Source organism: Condylura cristata, unplaced genomic scaffold, assembly GCF_000260355.1.
Source record: "Condylura cristata isolate star-nosed mole 26May11 unplaced genomic scaffold, ConCri1.0 scaffold00002, whole genome shotgun sequence".
NCBI classification, from domain to species: Eukaryota; Metazoa; Chordata; class Mammalia; order Eulipotyphla; family Talpidae; genus Condylura; species Condylura cristata.
The window spans coordinates 73,594,699-73,617,210 of record NW_004567103.1 but is presented as its reverse complement, the minus strand read 5'-3'; the positions used below and the strand labels follow the sequence as shown (position 1 = coordinate 73,617,210).

Below are 22,512 nucleotides of genomic sequence, written 5' to 3'. Positions count from 1 at the left end.
TTAACAATTCGTATCTTATTTTTGAGCTTGCCTTTCTGATATTTATTTTGTAAACATTCTTTAGTTGGAAAATGAAATGAATTGACTTGAGAATATTTACTGAGTCAAGTAATTGAGCCATATTTAACAAGTCATTTAATAATTTAGTATATAAATAATTTTCAGATATGATTTTATCAAATAATGGGAATGTTCATAACTCAACAATAGACTTTAATTTTAGGAATTCCAGTACATAGTGTGGATAATTAAAAACAACTCTCTATTATTTGAAAGATAAATACATCCTTTTGATGTCTTTTATAAGTGTTTGTTATTTCCTCAAAGGGGTGGGATAGACCTTCTAAATTTTCCTCTTAATGTCAGATACCATTCATAATGAATTCTTTCTTGAATTCCAAATATTTCCATGTGCCATCAACTGAAACATAATTTTATTAATAATGACTCATGTTACTCAGAAATTATTGAGAGCAAAAGTGATAAATATATTTGTGATTAAATTTTTAGTACTTAAGTAATCTTCCTCTTAAATGATAATATAATCATATTCTTAGAAAATGCAAATACATACATAAGAATAACAACTTTTGAGCAATATTTAGAGTACTTAGGGAGTATTTCAAAACGGTAAAATTAAAATGTGTGACTTGAAATTAACCAGTGAGTAACTAGAAATTAAGCATGTTCTTTTACTCCAGTGTCCTTAGGAGAAGTCTTTAATGCCAGACTACTTGGTCTGTAACATCCTGTATGGGCTAGTAATTGAGGAAATTTTCAACTTATCTTCCAATAGAATAACCTTACTAGGATAAATTTTTTTTCTCCATTTTTTTTTTGCTTAATAACTGAAGAATTTTTCTTTTATTTAGATATAGATGCTCTTGTTGGAGGAGAAGTTGGAGGCTTAGAATTTGGCAAGTTACCATTTGGTGCCTGTGAAGATCCTATTAGGTAAGAATTTTAAAACTTATCATTTTGATTATGGGACTTTACTTTTTAAATTACATTGAGAATAATTTTGTCTTGCTTTTTAATAGTGCATCCTGCTGAATTAATATAGTGCCAAAAATAGCAACCATCCTTACAATCTTTCCATCTGATTTTTTCTCTATAACTTAAAATAATTTAAAAATATGACATAAAACATCTACAATACCTTCTATTAGTTATTCCTTATAGAGGTGATTTGGGAAATATTTTAAATACTAAAAAGCTAAAAAATAATTATATATAACTTTCATGGATCTATCACCCAAAATTAATAATTATTCTCATTTTTCCACATTCTTATTTTTTAATTCATTTTCTTACATCATTGTTAATTTTTTGTACAGTATTTGATTTCTCCCCTCAGCTATAGTCCTTGAGGTTCTCCCACTATATTAGTATATGTGATCCATTACCATGGTCCTTTCCCGCCCTAGGCCCCAGATCTAACCACTTTTTCAAAATATGCAAATTAGGACAGACACAATGGTGACCTCTTAGATTACACAGTTGTGTTTGGAGACTGCTGAAATTTAATGGAAAGCAGTTTCACAAGAAAATGTAGAACTTGTAAATGTAATCACTGATGAAAAATACTTGGAAAATATGAGTAGTGCCAATTTAGAAATTATTTCAGTTGTTTATTAAAATAAGCTATTTGGTTAATTGAAGTATATTTATACACATGCATATGTGTGTATATACGTTCTTTTAAAAATATTTTTATTTATTTATACGTAGAAGAATGGCGAGCGGGCCAGAGGTAAGAGGGACGAGAGCATTCACCAGAGATAGAGTTGTGGGCAAAACAGGCAGATCTACTGAAATACATTGCTGAGGGGAGCAACGGGTTAGACAGAAGTGTTTTGCTGCACCATCTGGGTCAGCTACCTGGCTGGGGATCAAACGTTGGTCATTAAGGTGGTAGCACTGAGACTTTACCTACTAGACCACCAGGAAGGCCCCATATATACATTCTTCACACTTTTACATAGAAGTAGAAATAATAATACTATTAATCTACCATCACTAAAAAGAGATGATAATGTTGCATATTCTTTGTATGTGTGGTAGGTTCTGTGCCAAATGGGGAAGATACAGAATATTCCCTTCTTGGCATTTATTGTCTAGTTTAAGGAAATAGACAAAATGATCATCTAAATAAATAAACAGTTATAAATTGTGTAATAATTTTCTTAAAGGGTTTTTTAAATTTAAGTTTTATTTATGCATACAGAACTTGGGTGCAGGCCAGAGGTGCAGGGGTGGTGAGAGGTTTCATCAGAGACAGAGTAGGGAGCAGAAGAGGCAGATTGATGAAGTTCACTGCTGAGGGGAGCAGTGGGTGGGCCAGGAGAGGTCTGCCACATCATGTGGATCACCTCCGAGGCTGGGAATCGAACTCACACTGAAGCAGCTGCAGCTAGCTTACAGTGCTGCACTTTTAACCCACCGTACCACCAGGAGGTGCCTGTGTAATAATTTGAAAGAAAAATACAGGATATAATGACAGCATATGTAACTGATTTAGAACATCAAGAACGTGTTCTTAAAGGAAGTGATAGTGAATGTGAGTCTTGATGAGGTAAGGACTTAGGCAAACAAGACATCCTTTCCAGGTGGAAGGAAAAGCCTCTGTAAAGGACAGAGAGAAGAGCCTGCCTTGTTTACTGGAGAAAGTAGAAAGTGGCTAGCATGGCTAGCATGCTGTCAGGGAGAAATGGTGTGAGATAACTTAAGATATACTTGTGAGCCTTTCGCTGGCATATTCATTTAAATTTTGCTTAGAGAAAATTTTGGTTGAAGAGTATATTGACTTGGTTGTAGAAATTTGAAGTAATTGGTTATTGAGTTTTTTTCCCTAATTTAAAATTATTATGAGGAGTCATCAGAGAAACAAATTATTAAAGAGGAATGCAAAAATAAGTTAGAGGTATTGAATATATAGTAGTACATTGAAATGAAATGATTTGCAAATGTTGTAAACACTATGCTTTTGAAAAGGATTTTTGGTAGTAGAAGAGGAAACATGTTTTTGAAAATACCCTCTTTGTCAAATAAGTTGTTCTATAATGAGAAAAAGAGCATAGTTAAAAAAGTTTAAGAGTGGCATCCAAGGTTAATACCTAAAATTATTAAGGAGATTACAATTTTAAGCCTCTTATCATCTATATCTTCTAATGTCACATATCGGTTATGGCCACATATTTTTAACTTTATGAGATTTACCACGGTTTTATTATGAAAATTAATTCATGTTCAGCAAAGAAAATTTGGAAAACATTAATGGAGACAAAGATAATGTTTTTTAGATGTATTACTGTAGTAATTAACTGATGAATTCAAGCAACCAAAAAATTTGATTTATTGGAAGTTTATTGGTGACTCAAAACTTTAGTTGGGTCCATTGTAGTCTTGGTTCCAGAAATAGACTTCCACTAATGGTAGTTAATTGTCCAGTTATAATCCAGGTTACACTGCATTGTTATGGAGTGCTAGCCTTGCTGTCACAGTGAATTCTGTTACTGCAGTGAATTACTGTACTTTTAGACTTAGAGTCTCAGATTGAAGTTGTCAGTTAGTCGAACACCACCAAAGATGAGAGAAGTTAAGTAATTGGCTGGTTTGTTCTGTATTCTTCAAACAGAAGAAATAAGTCAAAATCTAGATAGAAAAAAAAATTAAATTCAAAACTCACTACTCATAAGTGACCACTAATGACAGCTTGGTATGTATTCTTTCACCATTTTTCCTGTACATGAATTTGGTGTGTATTTATTTTCAGCAGTGGTCTCTAAGTCTGCCTTCTGGTTCTTAAAACTTAGCATATAGTTGTTCTCATGGCAATTACAGTGAAAGGATGTAATGCAAATTAACAAAGGGGAAGGGTACATGGAGTGGGGTCCTGAGCAAGCCAGATACATGCTTCCTATTAATTGTTGTCACACAGGATATGCTTGTTGTTCTAGCCAAGAGTGTGACAACAGGAATGAAAGGTTACCTTCTGGAGAATTGCATTAGAGCTTCAGCACTTGGCATTTTTATCAGAGGCTGGTCATATAAGCACCCTTTGCCTAAGATGTACCAGAATGCTAGAATGAAAGCAGGTGTTCAGAGTAAATTATATTATTTACATAAATAGTTTAGGCACAGTGAGCTATTCTTAAAAAGGAATAGTGGCAACCCTCCTGAAATCAACATTCTCAAATGCCAAAACAATGTTCTCAAATGTCATACAGTACAGTTGCCTTTTGTATCTGACTTCTCACACTTAACCAGAATAGTTTGAGGTTCAACCACATTGTAGCATGAATCACTTTTACTGCTTTTTATGGCTGTATAATTGTATAGATAGTACCACAGTTTATCCATTTTTCAGCTTACAAACATTTGGGTTATTTATACTGCGTGGCTATTATATGTAGCATGATTTTTTAATATCTGCTAGACATTAATTGCATATGTATATGCTATTCTTTATCAGCTGTCTTTAGTTTTATTTATAAATATTTATTATTTATAAATAATATTTTTAACATATTTATGTTATTTGCTTACATTTTATTTTTAGAAGTGGAATTGCTGAATTAGAGGATCTATACCCAGTATTAAAGTTTGGGGATGTATTTTATGTTTTATTTTAGTGAACTCCATTTAGCTACTACATGGCCTCACCTCACTGAAGGTATCATTGTGGATAATGATGTTTATTCGTAAGTATGTTAAGAGTAATTGAAATTTAAAAAATCAGTAGGAAAAATTAACTGTCAAGTTGTTAGCAATTTTTCTTTCTCAGTTTTTGATAGGTTGGTTGATTTTTTTTTTTTTTTACTGTTAAAAATCACTTTTTAGACTTTAATATGTAGGAGAGATGTCTTTTAACTTTGGTGATATGATTCTTAGTACAAAGATAATGCGCAGTCTGAATGAATCTTTGGTTTTACGTAAGCAGTTGGGATTCAGTACATAATTCTCTTGAACTTTTCTAAATTGGTAAGAAGCATTTCGTGAAATGCTTTGAAGAAATATGGTCATCAGAATGTGAATATTTGATGATAAATGTAATAAATAACAGAACATCCATATCATAACTTGTATGCAGTGGAAATAACTTAAAATATTACAATAAGCTTTAGAAAGAATGTGGAGAAAAAGGAATGTAATTTTAGTATATTTTATGCATTATGCATAACAGTGAGAAACAGGACACTTCTCTTTTACATCATTTGTGCATTTTTCCACCTCAGTTGTCAGAGTCACTTTTTAAATATGTTATTTTCATTTTAATTTTGTTGATTTTGGTTTTTCCTGTTGTGCATTGGTCTGAGAACTTTGATTTTATTTTCTTAACTTAGCCAAAAGCTTTGATGTACCAGAATAACAGTTTAAGGGAGGCAAAGTAGATTGCTTCTTCTATATGTAATGTTTTGATTATGATGCACTTTGATAAATATGTGAGTTGTGTAGTTTGTCATAACTAGGATCTCATGTTTATTATTTTTGCATTTTAGTGATTTGGATCCCATTCAGGCTCCTCACTGGTCTGTTAGAGTTCGAAAAGCTGATAATCCTCAGTGCTTGCTCGGTAAGATATTTGTTCCTTTCTTGAAATACCACCAATCTGTCTAGCTTCCAAATCAGAACACTGAATGCATTCTCCATACTTTATTTACCAAAAAAGAGTAATTTTTAGTTTTATTTTATTTTATTTATTTTATGTGACCCCTTTGGTTAACAGTATTTAAAAACAAAATTTTTACCAGCAGCAGCAATTCCTTCTAGTTATTCTTGAACAGCAGTAGCTGTATTTTTCTTCTTATATTAATTTTTTTTAAAGATTTATTTATTTATGCATACAGAACTGGGGTATAAGCCAGAGGTGTAGGGGTGGTGAGAGAATTCACCAAAGACAGAGTAGAGAGCAGAACAGGCTGACTGATGAAGTACACTGCTGAGAGGAGCAGTGGGCGGATCAGGAGAGGTCTGCCGCACCATATGGATCACCTCTGGGGCTGGGGATCAAACTCATGCTGAAGTGGCTTTAGCTTCTTAGTGCTGTGCTTTAACCGGCTGTGCTACAAGGGAGGGCCTCTTTTACTTTTAACCAGTCTCCATATCAAGATCCCCAGGATCTGAGTTTTAGTCTAATGCTTTTATGCCACTTCTCTTCTTAACTCCTCCACAATCCAGCACCATGGCATAGGCTGTATATTCTAGTTAGTGGAGAAATTTTTGACTTTTACCTTCCCTCAGAACTGTGGTACATGATGGGAAGAACACTGATTTTGAACAATCTGTATTAGCACCGTTTTGTAGAATGGTTTGACATTGCAAACCTATTTTCTGATAGGGAAAGAAAGGTGTAAATAATCTTTTATGCCTCTGAGTTATTTGAAAAATCAAGTGAAATTGCATAAATTGGAATACTTTAAAAAAATACCAATTTCTGTTCAGATAGTTATTGTATCTCATGTCTGAAGTTATCTTTTCCTTCCCATTTTTTTTATAGTTTAAAAAAAATAATAGCTTATTTTTACATCATTTTGTGCACTTTTCCATCTCAGTTGTAATCCCTGTGGGCTTCCCACCACCAGTTCACCCATGTACCATCACCGTAGTCCAGTGTACTTCCCCTCACCCCCATTTTTGATCCCATTCCCCACTGCACCCCTCCACCTCCCCAAATAAAATGTCTCCGATATATAATTGTTCATTATTATTATTATTATTTTCCTCCCTGATCCTTTATATTCCTGGTATGAGTGAAACCATCCCATATTTTTCCTTTTCTTTCTGGTTTATTTCACTAAATATGATTCCTTCCAGTTCCATCCATGTTGCTGCAAATGGCATGTGTTTACCTTTTTTGATTGCTGAGTAGTATTCTACTGTGTATGTGTACTACATCTTTTTAATCCAGTCATCTACTTTTGGGCATTTGGGCTGCTTCCATGTCTTTCCTATTGTAAATAAAGTAGCAATAAACATGGGGGTGCAGGTGTCTTTTTGAATCAGTGTTTTTGTGTCTTTTGGGTAGATACCTAGGAGTGGGATTGCTGGATTATATAGAAGCTCCATATTTAGCAGTTTGAGAAACCTCCAAACAGTATTCCATAGTGGTTGTACTTGTTTGAGTTCCTTTTTCTCCACATCTTCACCAACGTTTGTTGCTAGTTGTTTGAAGATGTGCCATTCTCACTGGTGTTTTGGTTTTAATTTGTATCTCCCTTATTACATTTTTTCATATGCTTGTTGGCCATCTGCATTTCTTCTTTGGAGAAGTGTCTTTTTAGGTCTTCTGCCCATATTTTGATGGGGTTGTTTACGTTATTTTTATTGAGTTTCATCAGTTCTTTTATATCTTTATGGTTAATCCTTTATCATTAGTTTGTGTGAGAAAATTTTTTCCCTATTGTGGGATGTCTGTTTTTTGTAATGTCTCTTTTGCTGTACAGAAGCTCTTTAACTTTTCCTTTCCATTTTTATACATAACTTTTATGAAGTCTTTTTTACCCATCTCATCTCCTTTGTGTGTTTTTGCACTTTTATATTTAGTACATATGAAAAATTTCCTGTTTCTGTGCTTATCCATGCCACCATAGCTCCATATTACTTGACTTACTAACTTTCAGCTGATGAAGTCACTAAATACTTTTTGATGATAGTAATGCATTTTTTTGTTTATTTATGTATACAGAACTGGGGTATAGGACAGAAACATGGGGAATGAGAGGATTCACCAGAAAGAGAGTAGGGAGCAGGACAGGCAACATGTACTGAAATACACTGCTGACTGGAGCAGCTGACAGGTCTGGAGAAGTCTTCCACACCATGTGTGGGTCACCTCCGTGGCTGGGGATTTAATTCATTTTGCAGTGGCTGTGATAGCTTTTTAGTGCTGTGCTTCAAACTGTTGTGTCACCAGGGAGAACCCATTAATGCATTTTTTTACAGTGTTATTTTCTTGGGCTCTTTTCATTCATAATATACTATTCATTAAATCACTACTTAGTATTTGTGATGAATATATAGCAGTGAACACAAAGACACAAATACAGTAAAAACCTGCTATTGGTATATTTTTCTGTGGTGTTGGGGAGAGTGGGTTAATATTAGGGGTGCTAGAGATGGGCAAAACTTGTTTCAGACTCTTGGTCACAGGTTTGAGTAAGTCTCACTGAAACAGAGGTAACAGTAATACCACACTTTATAGGGTTATTCAGAGGATCAAGTAAAGATTATATGTATGTGTGTTACATTTAACACTGTCTCTTTTAGCAGATATTTAATAGTTTCTGTTGTTTAACCATTCCTCTCCAGTTCCTTATTTTTCCTCATTCTGATTTCTGTAATTGCAGAGTACATTAAAATTAAAAGTAATTTTAAGTTACTATACAATAATCTCACTCAACCTGACTTGTTATGATGGATTATAGGGCTTATAATCATCAAGTATGGTCATTATATAACTAGTCACATAAGTTATATGACTAGTTAAATTCTCCTGCTTTGTTAAGAAGCCCAGCAAATATTCTAGATTTATTCCAAACTAAATGATTTCTGAAGCTTAGAAGTACTAAGTATACTATCTTGTCTAATAGTTTTTACTGCTGATGGCTCTTGTTAAGCTTTAACTTGTGTAAACATATCTCATTACCACTTTTTAGAAGATACTAAACCTCTTTTCCTCTATAATGGTACAATATACACTATTAATATCAGCTGGAGCTTAAATGACTATCTTTTTATTCTTAATTTTTTAATTGATGCAGAATTCTAATATGGTATGGCAGTTAGGGAGAAAAGACCACTATATACATATAGTAATGTTCTTATTATATAACTTTATTAACTCAAAAAGATACTATGTGGGGCCTGCCTGGTGGCCTAGGGGTTAAGTCTCAGCAGTATCACCACTATAGCCTAAGTTCAATCCCTGGCAAGGGAGCTAACCAGATGTTGTTGCAAACCACTTCCATATTGCCCACTGCTCAGCAGTGTATTTCAGTAAACTCACCTGTTCTGTTCCCCAGTCTGTTGTGAGTTCTTTCATCCCCTGAACCTCTGATTACACCCCAGTTCTTCTATGCAAAAATAAATAAAATTTAATAAAAGATACTGTTTGTCTTATTCGGGCATGTAGTAGTGCTTAATAGTATTTATTTTCCCTTTCCTTCTATAGGGAAGTTTAAGGAAAAACCTTTTTAAAATTCTGGAACCTAGAGATAAAGAAAGAGCAAGTATACTTTTGAAATAGGATTAATTTTGGTCTTCGTTAGAAAAACTGAATGGGTTTGTGAAAAAGATACGTTCTTTACAGGATTGACTTCATATAGGTATATGTCAAAAAGAGTAACATTTCTTCTACATAGGTGATTTTGTCACTGAATTTTTTAAAATTTGCCGTCGAAAGGAATCAACTGATGAGATTCTTGGACGATCCACTTTTGAAGAAGAGGGAAAAGGTAACTTGTTTTTGGTTGTTACAAAATGTCTTATCTTTTGTCTTTGGCACATTTTCCAGTAATTTCAATTTTCTCATTTGAATTTAGAGAAGCAAGTTTTGATGAATAGCTAGTTACCATTTCTCTCCAGGCTATCTTCTGAGCTTAATACATTAGGTGAATTTATTAAGTATTTTCCACCGAAAATGTAATATATTTTGAAAAGCAGGGACTTTGAGTTTTATTTCTTTTAAGTTCCCTGGGGAGAAATAATTTGTAACACCTTTGTCAGTCAAGAATGTGTAAAAAACAAAAAATTTTTTTTAATTTAAATTTTTATGATTCTGGGATTATTTAATACAAGTGAAAAGATTGATTAAAATATTCTTTATAATTATCATTTTGTTCATCATTCTAGCCTGTTAAAGTTATTAATTCAATTTGTATTTCTTCTCTTTTTATAGAAACTGCTGATATAACTCATGCTTTGTCAAAATTGACAGAACCAGCATCAGTTCCAATTCATAAATTATCAGTTTCAAATATGGTACACACTGCAAAGAAAAAAATACGTAAACACAGAGGTGTAGAAGAGTCACCGTTGAATAATGATGTCCTCAATACAATTCTCTTGGTAACTAAATATATGTCTCTATATACTCATTTCTTCATTAGGTACTCCTTTTGTGAGGCACACACTACTAGGTATATAAAATGAGTATGCTTCACCATTCAGAAATTTCCAATTAGTGCAATATGAGAAAGGAAAGTAAACAGTAGTTACAGTAGCGTGTTGTATGTGAGACCACAACAGAGGATGCCTCTTAACTTTTTGAGCAGTGAGAATCACTAAAGACCTCATAAAGAGGGGTGCCTGAGTTGCATCTTAAGAGTTTCAGAAGCAGAGAAATCCAGGTGCTTAAGAGAGCATGTTGAACAGTTTGATACAGTGTAGATTGCTTTCCTACTGAGTGATCATAGAAAAGGCTGTTAACCTTGTCATTTGATTTTCACTTTAATATCATTTTAAGTTAAAGATTTGTATTTGAAAACTTAGTTTCATTACAGTCCAGAGAAAGTTAGCTGTATAGTGAGTACTAGGTTGGGAGTAGAGTGACTCCTAGGTTTACAGTGGTACAACAGGCCAAGCCAAGGGGCCAGGATTTAATTTTAATTTACTGTATGACTTTGCTTTTTCTTTGCTCTTTATTTCATTTTTCTTATGTTGTAGCCCCCATAGTTCTCCTGCCGTGACCTTAATCCCTTGTATTCATCTCTACCCTGTTTTGTACCCCTTTCGATCTCCCTACACGCACCCTCGCCTTTGCTTCAGTTCTTTGGTCAGCTTGCTAGTTTTGCCTTTTTCTTCTTGATCTTTTGTTTGGTTTCTCTATATTCTACATATAAGACATCATCTTCTAAATTCTACATATAAGACATATAATACATCATCTGATACTATTTTCTTTCTAAATGTATGACTTTGAATAAACAATTTAACTTTCCTCATCTACAGATGAGGCTAATTAAACCTTGTGAGATTATTGTAAGGGCCTTCTATTACACTCCATGCATATACTAGGACTTTGATAAATGATAATTATTCTTACTTTATCATAATTGTAATGATAATTGTACTTATCACTGCATTAAGACAATCTTGGAAACCTTCAAGAGTTGTGCAGTGAAAAGAATACCAGACCTGGAACTTTGTGTTAAACTTGTCCCTGCCACTCATCTGAACAAGACTCTTAACAAGATTTTTGTCTTGTATGCTTATAAGATGTGAGTGGTAATATTTAAACACACAGTGTGTAGGATTAGAATAATGTTTGTAAATGTGTGAGCAGTGGGGGTTGGCACATAGTAGTTCCTTGTTTCCTTGTGACAAATTGTACCTAGTAAAATGAGTTACAGTTCAGCAGTAACATAAGACATTTGTGGGTTAACAGTGATAAAAAGCCTGAAAAAAAATTGTTTTCTCCTTTTCTTGTTTTTTTTTTTTTTTTTTTTAAATTTAAGTTTTTATGGAATGTGTTCATCCCGCCCCTGGAATGCAGTGGACTATTTTCCACTTTCGTTATCTCGCAAAATAAAGCTATGACCCAAAGTGCCATATTTTTAGCATTTTTATATATGAAAGTCTGTGAACAGTAAGAACTCTCAGAGCCTCAAATATATTTTAAATTTTTGTGTGTGGTTTTATCTTTTTAATAATACACTTTTTTTTTTACAAGTTCATGATGATGGATGAATCTGAGATCAGAATGAATAGTGTTCAGCTCTGTTTAGCTCACAGAACCACATGATTACATTTAAGAAAAATCTCTGATATTTAAACTTCGCTATGTGGTGAATCTGTGTTTTATTTCTCCAGAGAAAATTAGAAAGTATTTGAATATAGTACAGAACTGTCTAATGGGATGAGTATTACTGCTATTTGACAAGAAAAGCATTAAAAAGTCTAATATATGATTTATAAAAATGAACAAAATGGGAAGTTTGATCTAAAATAGATTGTTTCCTTTCTCCTAAGTTCTTATTCCCTGATGCTGCGTCTGAAAAACCTTTAGATGGAACGTCTGTAACAAACAACAATCCTCCATCAGACAGTGAAGACTATGTAAGTTTATTTGATTTATTCAATATCAAAATGTTTAAAATACACTGAATTTCTTGGGTTTGATATATTTCTATTTAAGTGGCAAAGATTTATTATTTTAAAAATTGCTGTACGGAAGCTTGAGTGGACATTATGGTCACCACTCAGAAAATGACCTCAGAAAATGAACATAGGCTTATAATATCTTAGGTAGCAAGAACTTTTCTGAAATAATGAATAAATTGCAGAAATACACTGTTTTTGGTTATAGGATTTCTCTCACTGTAGACTTTTTATAAAATCACCAAATTTATGTTTTGCTACAAATTATTCTCTGTATTTCAGAACTAAACAGTGAATGGAAAAATCCTTTATGAAATAAGATATATAAAAATTTCATCCTTATCTCAGCCTTTTTGTTCTCCAAATAAACATTTGATAAATTGAGAAATGACAATTTAAATAATATAGTTATTGTTTATCATAATTGTTGGGAAATAGACTTCATTCAGTTTATAGTTCTGGTTTTATGCTTTGGTTTTCATAAAATGTGTATTCATTTATAATTAAAAGGCTTTAAAAACAGGACCTTCCCTGGTGGTGCAGCAGGTTAAAGTGCAGCACTGTGAAAGCGATCTGCAGTCACTGCATCATGAGTATACAAAAGCTTGAGTGGAGATTATGGTCAGGGCGGTGACCCACATGGCACTGCAGACCTCTCCTGACTCCTCCCACTTCTTCCCTCAGCAGTATATTTTTAGTCAGTCTGCTGGTTCTGCTCCCCACTCTGTCTTTGGTGAATCGTTTTCACCCCTTTCATTCCCCTCCCCCACCTCTGGCCTGTACCCCAGTTCTTGTATACATAAATAAATAAATCTTTGGGGGGGAAAAAGACTTTTTAAAACAGCTTATAAAGTTTGGATTACCTCTTAAAGAATCTATAGAATATTGTGAAAGCTGTAACTTGAGCCTTACTTTTTATCCTTGTAGAAATCTTGAAGAAATGAAATTTTTTAAATTTACTTATTTTTATTTATTTATTTTTTTATTTATTTGTGCATACAGAACTGGGGTACAGGCAAGAGGCTCAGGGGTGGTGAGAGGCTTCACCAGAGACAGAGTGGGGAGCAGAACAGGCAGATCGACGAAGTACACTGCTGAGGGAAGCAGCGGGCGGGTCAGGAGAGGTCTGGCTCACCATGTGGTCTCCTCCGGGGCAGGCGGCAGGCGGGAATCGAACTCATGCGGAAGTGGCCTCAGATTCTCAGTGCTGTGCTTTTAATCCGCTGTGCCACCAGGGAGGGCCCCTTAAATTTATTTTTTATATATCTATTTACGTTATTGTTCATTTTATAACCATGTTTTCTTCCACCATTTGTCATCACCATAGCTCCCCACTTTCCTTCCTCCTTCTGATCCCTTTCTCTCCTTTCCCCTGTAGGATCTCTCTGGTTTATAATTATCTGTTTTTGTATTGTTTTCTACTGTAATAACAATATACTTCCCCCCCGTCTTGTTTAGTTCTCTTAAATTCCTCCTATAAGTAAAACCATTTGATATTTTTCTTTTTCCTTGTGAGTTATTTCATTGAGCATAATCCCTTCCAGCTCCATCCATGTTGCTACCAATGTCATGAGTTTATCTCTTTTGATTGCTGAATAATATTCCACTCTGTGTGTGTGTGTTTGTGTGTGTGTGTTTTCTTCTTGATCCAATCATTTAGTTTTGGGCATTGGGGTTGTTTCCAGGATGTACTTACTGTTAAGTAGTGTTGCGATAAACAGGGGTGCAGAAGACATGAAACTTTTTAAAATAATATAATTAGTTTACTTCAGACATGAAACTTTTAAAGAACAATTTAGACATGTGTTCTCAGACATTTGTTAAAAGCTAGTTTTAGTAAGATAGATTTTAGTATTAAAATCTTTTCTCACACATTTTTAACTATGTTGTTAACCAGTTTTGCTCTGTTTCTGTTTTGCTAAATTTAGGGTCTCTACAATCAGTTCAAATCTGCACCTTCTGACAGTTTAACATATAAATTGGCTTTGTGTCTCTGTATGATCAATTTCTACCATGGGGGATTGAAAGGAGTGGCACACCTCTGGCAGGAATTTGTTCTTGAAATGCGTTTCCGATGGGAAAACAACTTTCTGATTCCAGGGTAATTTCAGTTTCTTCTTGTATTAGAATTTGTTTGTTTGTTTGCTTGAGAATCTGACTTTTATCCTCTCCTAGGAAATCTGCCTTAAGAAAGTGGTAAGAGAGTTTAGATATCATTTATGTTTAGAGATAGTTTCACTGCAGTAAATTTCTACTAGAAAAAGAAGAGGTGATATAACCTAAGTATCAATGTAAAAGAATGGGCAAAGGACATATCTATAATGGAGAGTTATAGGTCTCTTAGGTTTTTTTTCCCTAAAGAATCTAATTATATAAAAATTGACTTTAGTATTTGTAGTAAAGTAGGATATAGTTCTGCATACACAGTGCTTTCAATTATATATGTTATATATGTCTCAGAAAAATGGGAATTTACCAAATTTTAACAGCGAAGCTATATTTTCATTTTTATGTATAATTTTGTAAATCTTCTATAGTAAACATTTTTATAGTTGTAAGGAAAACATCATTAGCATTCATAAGTTCAGATAGTAAACATTACGTGTGATTTTTTGATACAACTTATACTAACATTTTATTCAGTAAAAATAGAACATTTTATTCAGCCGGCGGGCTTCTAATACCTGGAGCTTGTCAGAAATGGAGAATTCCAGGCCTCACACCAAACTTACTGAATCAAAATCTTCGTTTTAGGGAAAAAAAATAAGAAAGAGCTGTTTTATTCTGGTTATGATGTATGTGTGTGTGTATAATGTACTATTTATATGACATATCTATTATAAAAAATAAAATGGACAGATGACAAACTAAAAGTAACTTAACCTTACCAAAAAATACTTATTCTTAATATGTCACTTGCTAATGTCTGCTTAGCTGTCTTACCTCTTTCTTAATTCTAACCAGTTTGCATTATACACTTAGTACAGATCCAGGAGCATTTTGAATATGAGAGAGTTTCTCTGGCTGGTTATTGGAAACCCTAGTAATTTAGAGCTAGACACAGTGCAGCTTGACAAAGAGGGGTGAAGAATTTAGTTTTCATGTTGAGAATACATTATTATCATTGAGAATTACATACAAAATCCGCTTTGTATGGTATGAGATACTGTATGCTAGCTATTTCATGGGATTGATTTAGAGACTTGTTCAAGCTTTTGCTAGTTTGTCGTTATGCTTTGAACCTTCTGTTGCATTTGTTATATGCAGTTTATGGGCTAGGAGGGTAAAATAACTTTTGACCTTTTAATGTTATTCTGTCTCAGCTACTTAACAGAAATTTAGATTTGACTTTTTATCAATATTGCTAAAATTTACAGTAGTATGATATATGCATATCAAAGCAATTTTACTAAAACTAAGCTTCTTTTACTTACTACTTTGATAGATTAGCAAGCGGACCCCCAGATCTAAGATGTTGTTTACTACATCAGAAACTACAGGTAAAGATTTCCCAGTGATGATGTATAAATGTTTCTGAGGAGAGTCTTGTACTACTAAATGTAAATAGTGGATTGGAGGGTAGTTTTATTGTACTGCTATAGATTACTATATTCTTTGTCATTAAGTGCTGAAAAGGGGTTGTATAGAATGAAAATTAAGTTTTTAGTGGAGAGATTTTATTTTACTGTTACTAATTCAGATGTTATTTCTATATTTTTTTAAGATGTTAAATTGTTGCATTGAAAGAAAGAAGGCACGTGATGAGGGGAGAAAGACAAGTACTTCAGATAATGTGGTTAATACATATCCAGGGGATGCTGCAAAAGCTGGAGACCATGTGGGGCCAGACAATTTAAAAGATACAGAAAAGGAAAAGGGAGAAGTGGCAAAGTCTTGGGATTCTTGGAGTGACAGTGAGGAAGAATTTTTTGAATGCCTAAGTGATACTGAAGAACTTAAGGGAAATGGACAAGAAAGTGGCAGGAAAGGGGGACCTAAGGAGATGACAAATTTAAAGCCAGAAGGACGTCTCATTCAGCATGGGAAACTAACACTGCTTCACAATGGAGAACCTCTCTATATTCCTGTAACCCAGGTAGGACATGGACTAATTCTTTAAATTTTTAGTTTAAAAATTCATTGTGTATTTAACTTTATCCTAGTGAGAAGTGATTGCTTTGGGGAGGGGGTAATTCTTTAAACAAACTTTGTTCAAAGATCAGTTATATAAAATCTAAGTAAACTATTGCGGGTTTTGACCTACCATTTATAAAGTTCAGAAATGACTCAAAGTTTAAATAAAAGGTCATCTCTTATTTCTTTAGCTGAGTGGTGAGTACTCAGCAATTTTTAAAAATCCAAGAATATGAAGGGGAAAGAGCAAATGTAAAAAGTTGTTTTTTTCGTGACTAATTTTCATCTGTTCAAAACTGTAGTTTGCAGCCATATAGTTTAATACCATATAGGAAGTAGGACAGCAACTCAATACTTAGGGAAGAGAGTAATTCCAGTTGGATTGTTTATGCACAAGTAACTTGTAAATACACATTTTATTATGAAAAGTTCAAATCTAGGAAAGTGAAAACTACTGCCACTAATTTAATTCTCAGCCTTAGAAGAACCACTATTGCTGGTTTGGATTATAATATCTTATACCTTTTTCTATGCATATATATATGTGTGTGTGCATATCATAGTTTTGTGTTTTTTTTTAAAATGTGTGTAACCTATTTTTTAAAATCTAATTTGAGTTGAAGATTACATGTAAATCTACTTGATTTCTCTTTGATAACTATGCAATATTACATGGTATGGAAGAGCCATAATTTCACCATTCCTCCATGATGCAGAATACTTTATTTATAAGATTTTGCTGGTACTTTACAATACAGATTCTTACCATTTTTCATATTTTGTGTGTTCAGATATGAGTGCCAACCCAAAGGAAGAAAATGAGAAATGGTATTGTCAAATAAATGAACGTACACGTTATGAAATGCTTCTTCAAAAGCTACACAAATTTACACTCCCATCATTGGTGAATATAGGCATAAAGTAATACCACTAAATAAAGCACTCAGACATTTTTATTATTATTATTGTTGTTGTTGCATAGAAGAACTGGCGTGTAGGCCAGAGTGAGTGCAGCTAAGAGGATTCATCAGAGATGGAGTGGTGAGCAAAACTGGCAGATTTACTGAAATATACTGCTAAGGGGAGCAGTGAGAGACAAAGGAGAGGTCTGGTGTGGGTCAGTTTACTGGTCTGGGATCCAAGTTAGACCGTGGCCATGGTAGCACCTAGATTTAAACTATAGGCCACCAAGGGAGGTCTGGCACTAATTTTCTTATGGATATATTTTTAGGAATGCAATAATGTATTAACTTTAGTAGATATTGCTAAACAAGTTAAGTGGTTTAACTGATTGATGTTCCTTCCAAAAGGTATAATAATTGTATTTATGTATGTATATATGCATTTATTTAATGCCATATGATCCCTCACTTTTCATGTGTAAGGAGTCTCAACACACCACTCCCAAGTTTTAATGATTTGCTAGGAGTAGTTAAAGGATTCTACTGTGTTCATGGCTATAATTTATAAAAGTTATAAAAAAAAAGATAAAAGCAAATAAAGTCAAGTCAGCAAAAGGAAGTAAATTTAGAAGGCCAAAGTTTAGAGGCTGTCCAGCACAAATTTCCATAAATCCCTTCCCAGTGTTGCATAAATAAATTTTTAAAAACAAATAGAAGGAAGGGCCTACTGATGGTCTCTATTCTGTACTAGTTCATCAGAGTCATATAAATTTTTAATTTGACTCAAGTATTTCAATAATAGAGAAAGTAGAGTATGGAGCTTATAATACAACCTATATATTTTGTCTTTAATTGCTAGCATTTAATGAGCATGTGCTAGTATTTATTCCTCACAACAGTTGATTACTCAGGATCACAGAACTGGAATTCAACTACAAGCATGGTGCTTCTATAGTCCAAGTTCTGAAAGAACCACTATGTCATACTGCCTTGTCAGTATCAACCCTCAGTATCAGTGTGACACTCACTAAAAGTAAAATGTATTCACTATTGAGAAATAAAAAAAAAAAACATATTCCATAATCCAGAGGTAATAATTGTTAGGGCAGTTTTCTCCCATTTTTTTCCTATATCAAACCATTTCCCTGTTACTGAACTTTGAGATTCTTTCCAGTTTTCACAGTACTATAAACAGTGCTATTTATAATAGACTATTGCGTACATTTATAATGCTTACCCATGTACTGATATCCAGATTGTTGTCTGGGAAGACTTAGAGTTCTCATTCTTTACAAAAGAGCTTAAAAATGCCTTATTTACTTTTGGTTAAAAAATCAGGATAAAAGAAAAATTCTTTGTTTTCTTGGTTGCCCTCTTATTTTCAATGCTTTGACTTTACTATGCTTCTGCTTTATTTCTGATAGACATCTGTGAAAATTGCCTCTATTGCAGAATTCTCAACTGGGTAATGACTTTGTTTCCCAGGTACCCTTGGCAATATTTGGGAATATTTTTGTCACTACATATAGTGTTGGTACAAGCATCTAATAGGTAGAGACCAGAAATGTTGCTAGATATCCACAGGACATGCCACACAACAAAGGATTATCCTATCTAAAATGTCCATAGTATTGAAGCTAAGAAATACTGCTTTATGGTAAGCTCCTAAGATCTAGAAGAAATCTGTTTATTGACAAGATAAACCCCTTTGCTAAATATTACCCTGTTATTTAAGAATCAAAGTTCATGATTTTTAGCTTTAGCAACAAACAGGCAAATTTTATTTGGCTTATTTCAGGACTATTAAATTATTTATATGTCAGACATAAAATTTAATGGAATCAATTCTTAGAGCACTTTCCTAACCCCCTTTAATTTTGAAATGTTTTCTGTTACTCTCTTAATGATTCAACAGTGTGTATTCCTTTAGATTTGACCTAACTGCTTTTTAATTTGGGGTTACTGCTTAAGTATATACTACTATCTCTGATCCCTGAAACAGGTAAATAACAACTTCTCTTGAAAATGAGTATTTAGAATGTCTTTAGAATATCAACTTAAAATAGTTCCTCCAACATAAGACCTGTTCCTTTGGAAGCTTTGAAATCAAGTTCAATTTATTACGTTTTTATTTTCATAAATGTTGCTTTTGTTAAGACAATAAAAACCGTGTTGCAACTTATAATGACGTCCATAAAAATACCACTATGTACCACATCTTTCTAATCCAGTCATCTACTTTTGGGCATTTGGGCTGCTTCCATGTTTTTCCAATTGTAAATAAAGCAGCAATAAACATGGGGGTGCAGGTATCTTTTTCACTCAGGGTTTTTGTGTCTTTTGGGTAGATAACTAGGAGTGGGATTGCTGCTTCGTAGGGAAGCTCCATGTTTAGCAGTTTGAGGAACCTCCAAACAGTTTCCCATAGTGGTTGTACTAGTTTGCATTCCCACTAGCAGTGCAGGAGAGTTCCTTTTTCACCACATCCTTGTCAACATTCGTTGTTGTTTGGATATGTGCCATTCTCACTGGGGTGAGGTGGTATCTCATTGTGATTTTAATTTGCATCTCCCTTATGACAAGTGATGTTGAACATTATTTCATATGCTTGTTGGCCGTCTGCATTTCTTCTTTGGAGAAGTGTCTTTTTAGCTCTTCTGCCCAGTTTTTGATGGGGTTGTTTATTTTTGTTGAGTTTCATCAGTTCTCTGTACATTTTTCTGATCAGTCCTTTATCACTGGTTTTGTATGAGAAAATTTTTTTCCCAATTAGTGGGCTCTTATTACTTTTTTGTGTAGATTCTGAAAAGCTTGTAAGTTTCTAAGAATTCAAAATACATATTTTGTGACTCCTGGAATTGAAGTAACAGTATTCTTTATTCTATTTTTACAGTTCTGCTTTGTCTAAAAAGGACTATTTTGAGCTTTGTCATTTTGTGCTTCACAGGAACCAGCACCAATGACAGAAGATTTGCTCGAAGAGCAGTCGGAGGTTCTAGCTAAATTAGGCACATCAGCAGAAGGAGCTCATCTCCGAGCACGCATGCAGAGTGCCTGTCTGCTCTCAGATATGGAATCTTTTAAGGTAGGTCACCCTAAGAGAACTCCAGGTTCTACTTTGAACTATTATGGGATGAACCTATGGAAGTCACTCTTAAAGTGTTATGAGTACCTGAATCACTTTTTTATTAACTTTTAATTTCACTAGTAGTCCCAACACACTACCTTTAGTCCTTAAATGTTGTAGTCTAACTTTTAAAGTTTAACAAATTTGAATAATAGTTAAAGGTGAAATTGAATTATGTGCATGAGAATGATCCCTCCCTTTGTGTGTGTTTTGCCAATTAATGAAAGGCCTTTGGGAAAACTTTATGCTTTAATAAAGCTTACTTTATTTAATAAACCTATAAATACTGTGACTTGCATGTGATTAAGTAAGTAAAAGTTACAGTGTTTATCCTTAGTCAGAACATACTGAGATTGTGGGAGGAGAAATGCAAAGAAAGATATGTAATGAAGTATTTGCGAGGCCTTCTCTTATGAAGGCAAGGTCAAAAGGTTACTGGCTCTACTAAATATGTCATGGAAGGTTTCTCAGAAGTCACCATTTAGGCTGAGTAGGCAAATCTGCTTCCTAGAGAAGAATTTTGGGCTTAGATATAGACAGGTATCCACAACATAGAAGACTTAGAGAATGGTAACATTTGACTTCTTAGCTTAAAAACAAAGAAATGAAGAACTGCCTTTTGCTTTTTAAGTTATTTTTCCTTGAAAACAGGGACAAATCCATGTACATTAAAACACAAAACACAAACCCAAGTGGGTAGCCTTCCTATTGCTGCTGAATTATCTCAAGGCACAGACTTTTCTCCTTAACCTGCTGCTGCTGCTGTGATGGCCTCCATGTCCCCATTTCATAGTCCCCATTCAGTCCTTCTTTTTGCTATGTAGGCCATGCTGAACTTGATTTTTCTACTTAAACACTCCATGAAAACCTATGCCACTTTTATCTTCCCTATTCTCAGATTTAAGTGACAATAAAAGGGAACTTTTATATTCCCTGATTATTTCCATCTTTAACTAAAAAGAGAAATCTTCAGTAAACCTCTCAAGCTGCATGTTTTCATTAGAGACTAAAAAGGTACAGAAAATGTCTCCATTCTCTGAGACAAGAGAGAGAGATGTTGTCCAAAATAAAAATTAGTTGGTACAGTGAATAAAGAAAAGCCAGTTGACTCTTACAGTGTATGTTAAATGAAAAAGGTGGAGAAAGGGATTGGTATAGAATGTCTATGCACAGCAGGAAATACTAGCCTCCACAGCACCTATTTTTCTCCTGACTTCACCTGCTTTCATATTCATCTCTGCCTGTCCTGCCACATGTGCTTGCAGAAGCATGTACAAGAGAAAATTCTAAATTGGAACTGTTGAAAATTCCCCAGAGAAATATTGGCACCTCATTTTAAAGGTCAATAAAATATTTTTAACACCGCTTCAGCAAAAGTTTCTTAGACTTTTGGATTAACCTTGGCACCTACAAATTTCTTTGTTTTTACTATAAATTCTTTCAATCAGAAAATAGATTATATTTCGAATAGCCAGCTGATATACCTCCCCCTATGTGCATATCATATAATAAAGTTAAGGAAATACATAGTCACTCTAAAATAAATACGACTGCCTTTCCTCTTTCATCTAGAGATAATAAGGTTTTAAAGGTATGTGGAAGAGTTCCCAAAGTGTTGGATAAAATGCTAATATGTACCTGAGGTACTCCAAAAGGACAGAGCCTTTATTTAAGCATAACTTTGTAGTACATACCTGTAACAACAGAATGAAGATAAACAATAGCTGAAGTAAGTCTTGACTTTATTCTGGTAGGTTTATGTTCAGTCTGGTGTAGTAAAGGCAAGAAGAAGAAATAATTCTGATGTAAAATATCTTGAACAAATTCTGTGGTGTAGGAGTCAGATATTTTCTTTTTTCAGTTTGCTCTCTAGGCCCCTCTCTACAGTTTAACTAAGATGTTTTCATGTGTGTGTGATGTTGTCTGGTCACTATCCCTATCTTTGTATGGGAATCTGGAGTCATTCTGTAACCTTAACTTACTGTAGTTTCCAGCAGTTCTTTGTTGCCATGATGCCATAGCCCTTAGAAGTTTATATGATTCATTGTCAGTTGATGACCCTCCTTTATTCTGAATCCCCTTATGGGGGTTTCTTAAATTGGTTAGGATGATTGAACTGGTAGCTCCTGAGCTCAACCAGGAAAATGATCAATTTTGTCTTACACATTTAAGACAGCTCCTTCAAATTATGTTTTCATTTTGTTCTGAAGCTAATGTAATTCAAAAAGAAAGAAAGTGACCATCTAATTA

The 22,512-nt window shown here is 33.9% G+C and overlaps 1 protein-coding gene across 2 annotated transcripts in view; it reads left to right on the top strand.

The window, feature by feature from the left end:
* Window positions 1–22,512, top strand: part of RAB3GAP1 (RAB3 GTPase activating protein subunit 1 (catalytic)) — an 84,753-nt gene that overhangs the window by 45,771 nt on the left and 16,470 nt on the right. For both annotated transcript variants that reach the window (XM_004674695.2, XM_004674694.2), the window contains exons 9-18: window positions 873–954; window positions 4,635–4,703; window positions 5,502–5,575; window positions 9,363–9,455; window positions 9,899–10,068; window positions 11,971–12,057; window positions 14,028–14,200; window positions 15,545–15,599; window positions 15,824–16,195; window positions 20,083–20,220. In XM_004674695.2, the coding sequence (XP_004674752.1) occupies window positions 873–954; window positions 4,635–4,703; window positions 5,502–5,575; window positions 9,363–9,455; window positions 9,899–10,068; window positions 11,971–12,057; window positions 14,028–14,200; window positions 15,545–15,599; window positions 15,824–16,195; window positions 20,083–20,220 (1,313 nt within the window). The remainder of the gene's footprint in view (window positions 1–872; window positions 955–4,634; window positions 4,704–5,501; window positions 5,576–9,362; window positions 9,456–9,898; window positions 10,069–11,970; window positions 12,058–14,027; window positions 14,201–15,544; window positions 15,600–15,823; window positions 16,196–20,082; window positions 20,221–22,512) is intronic.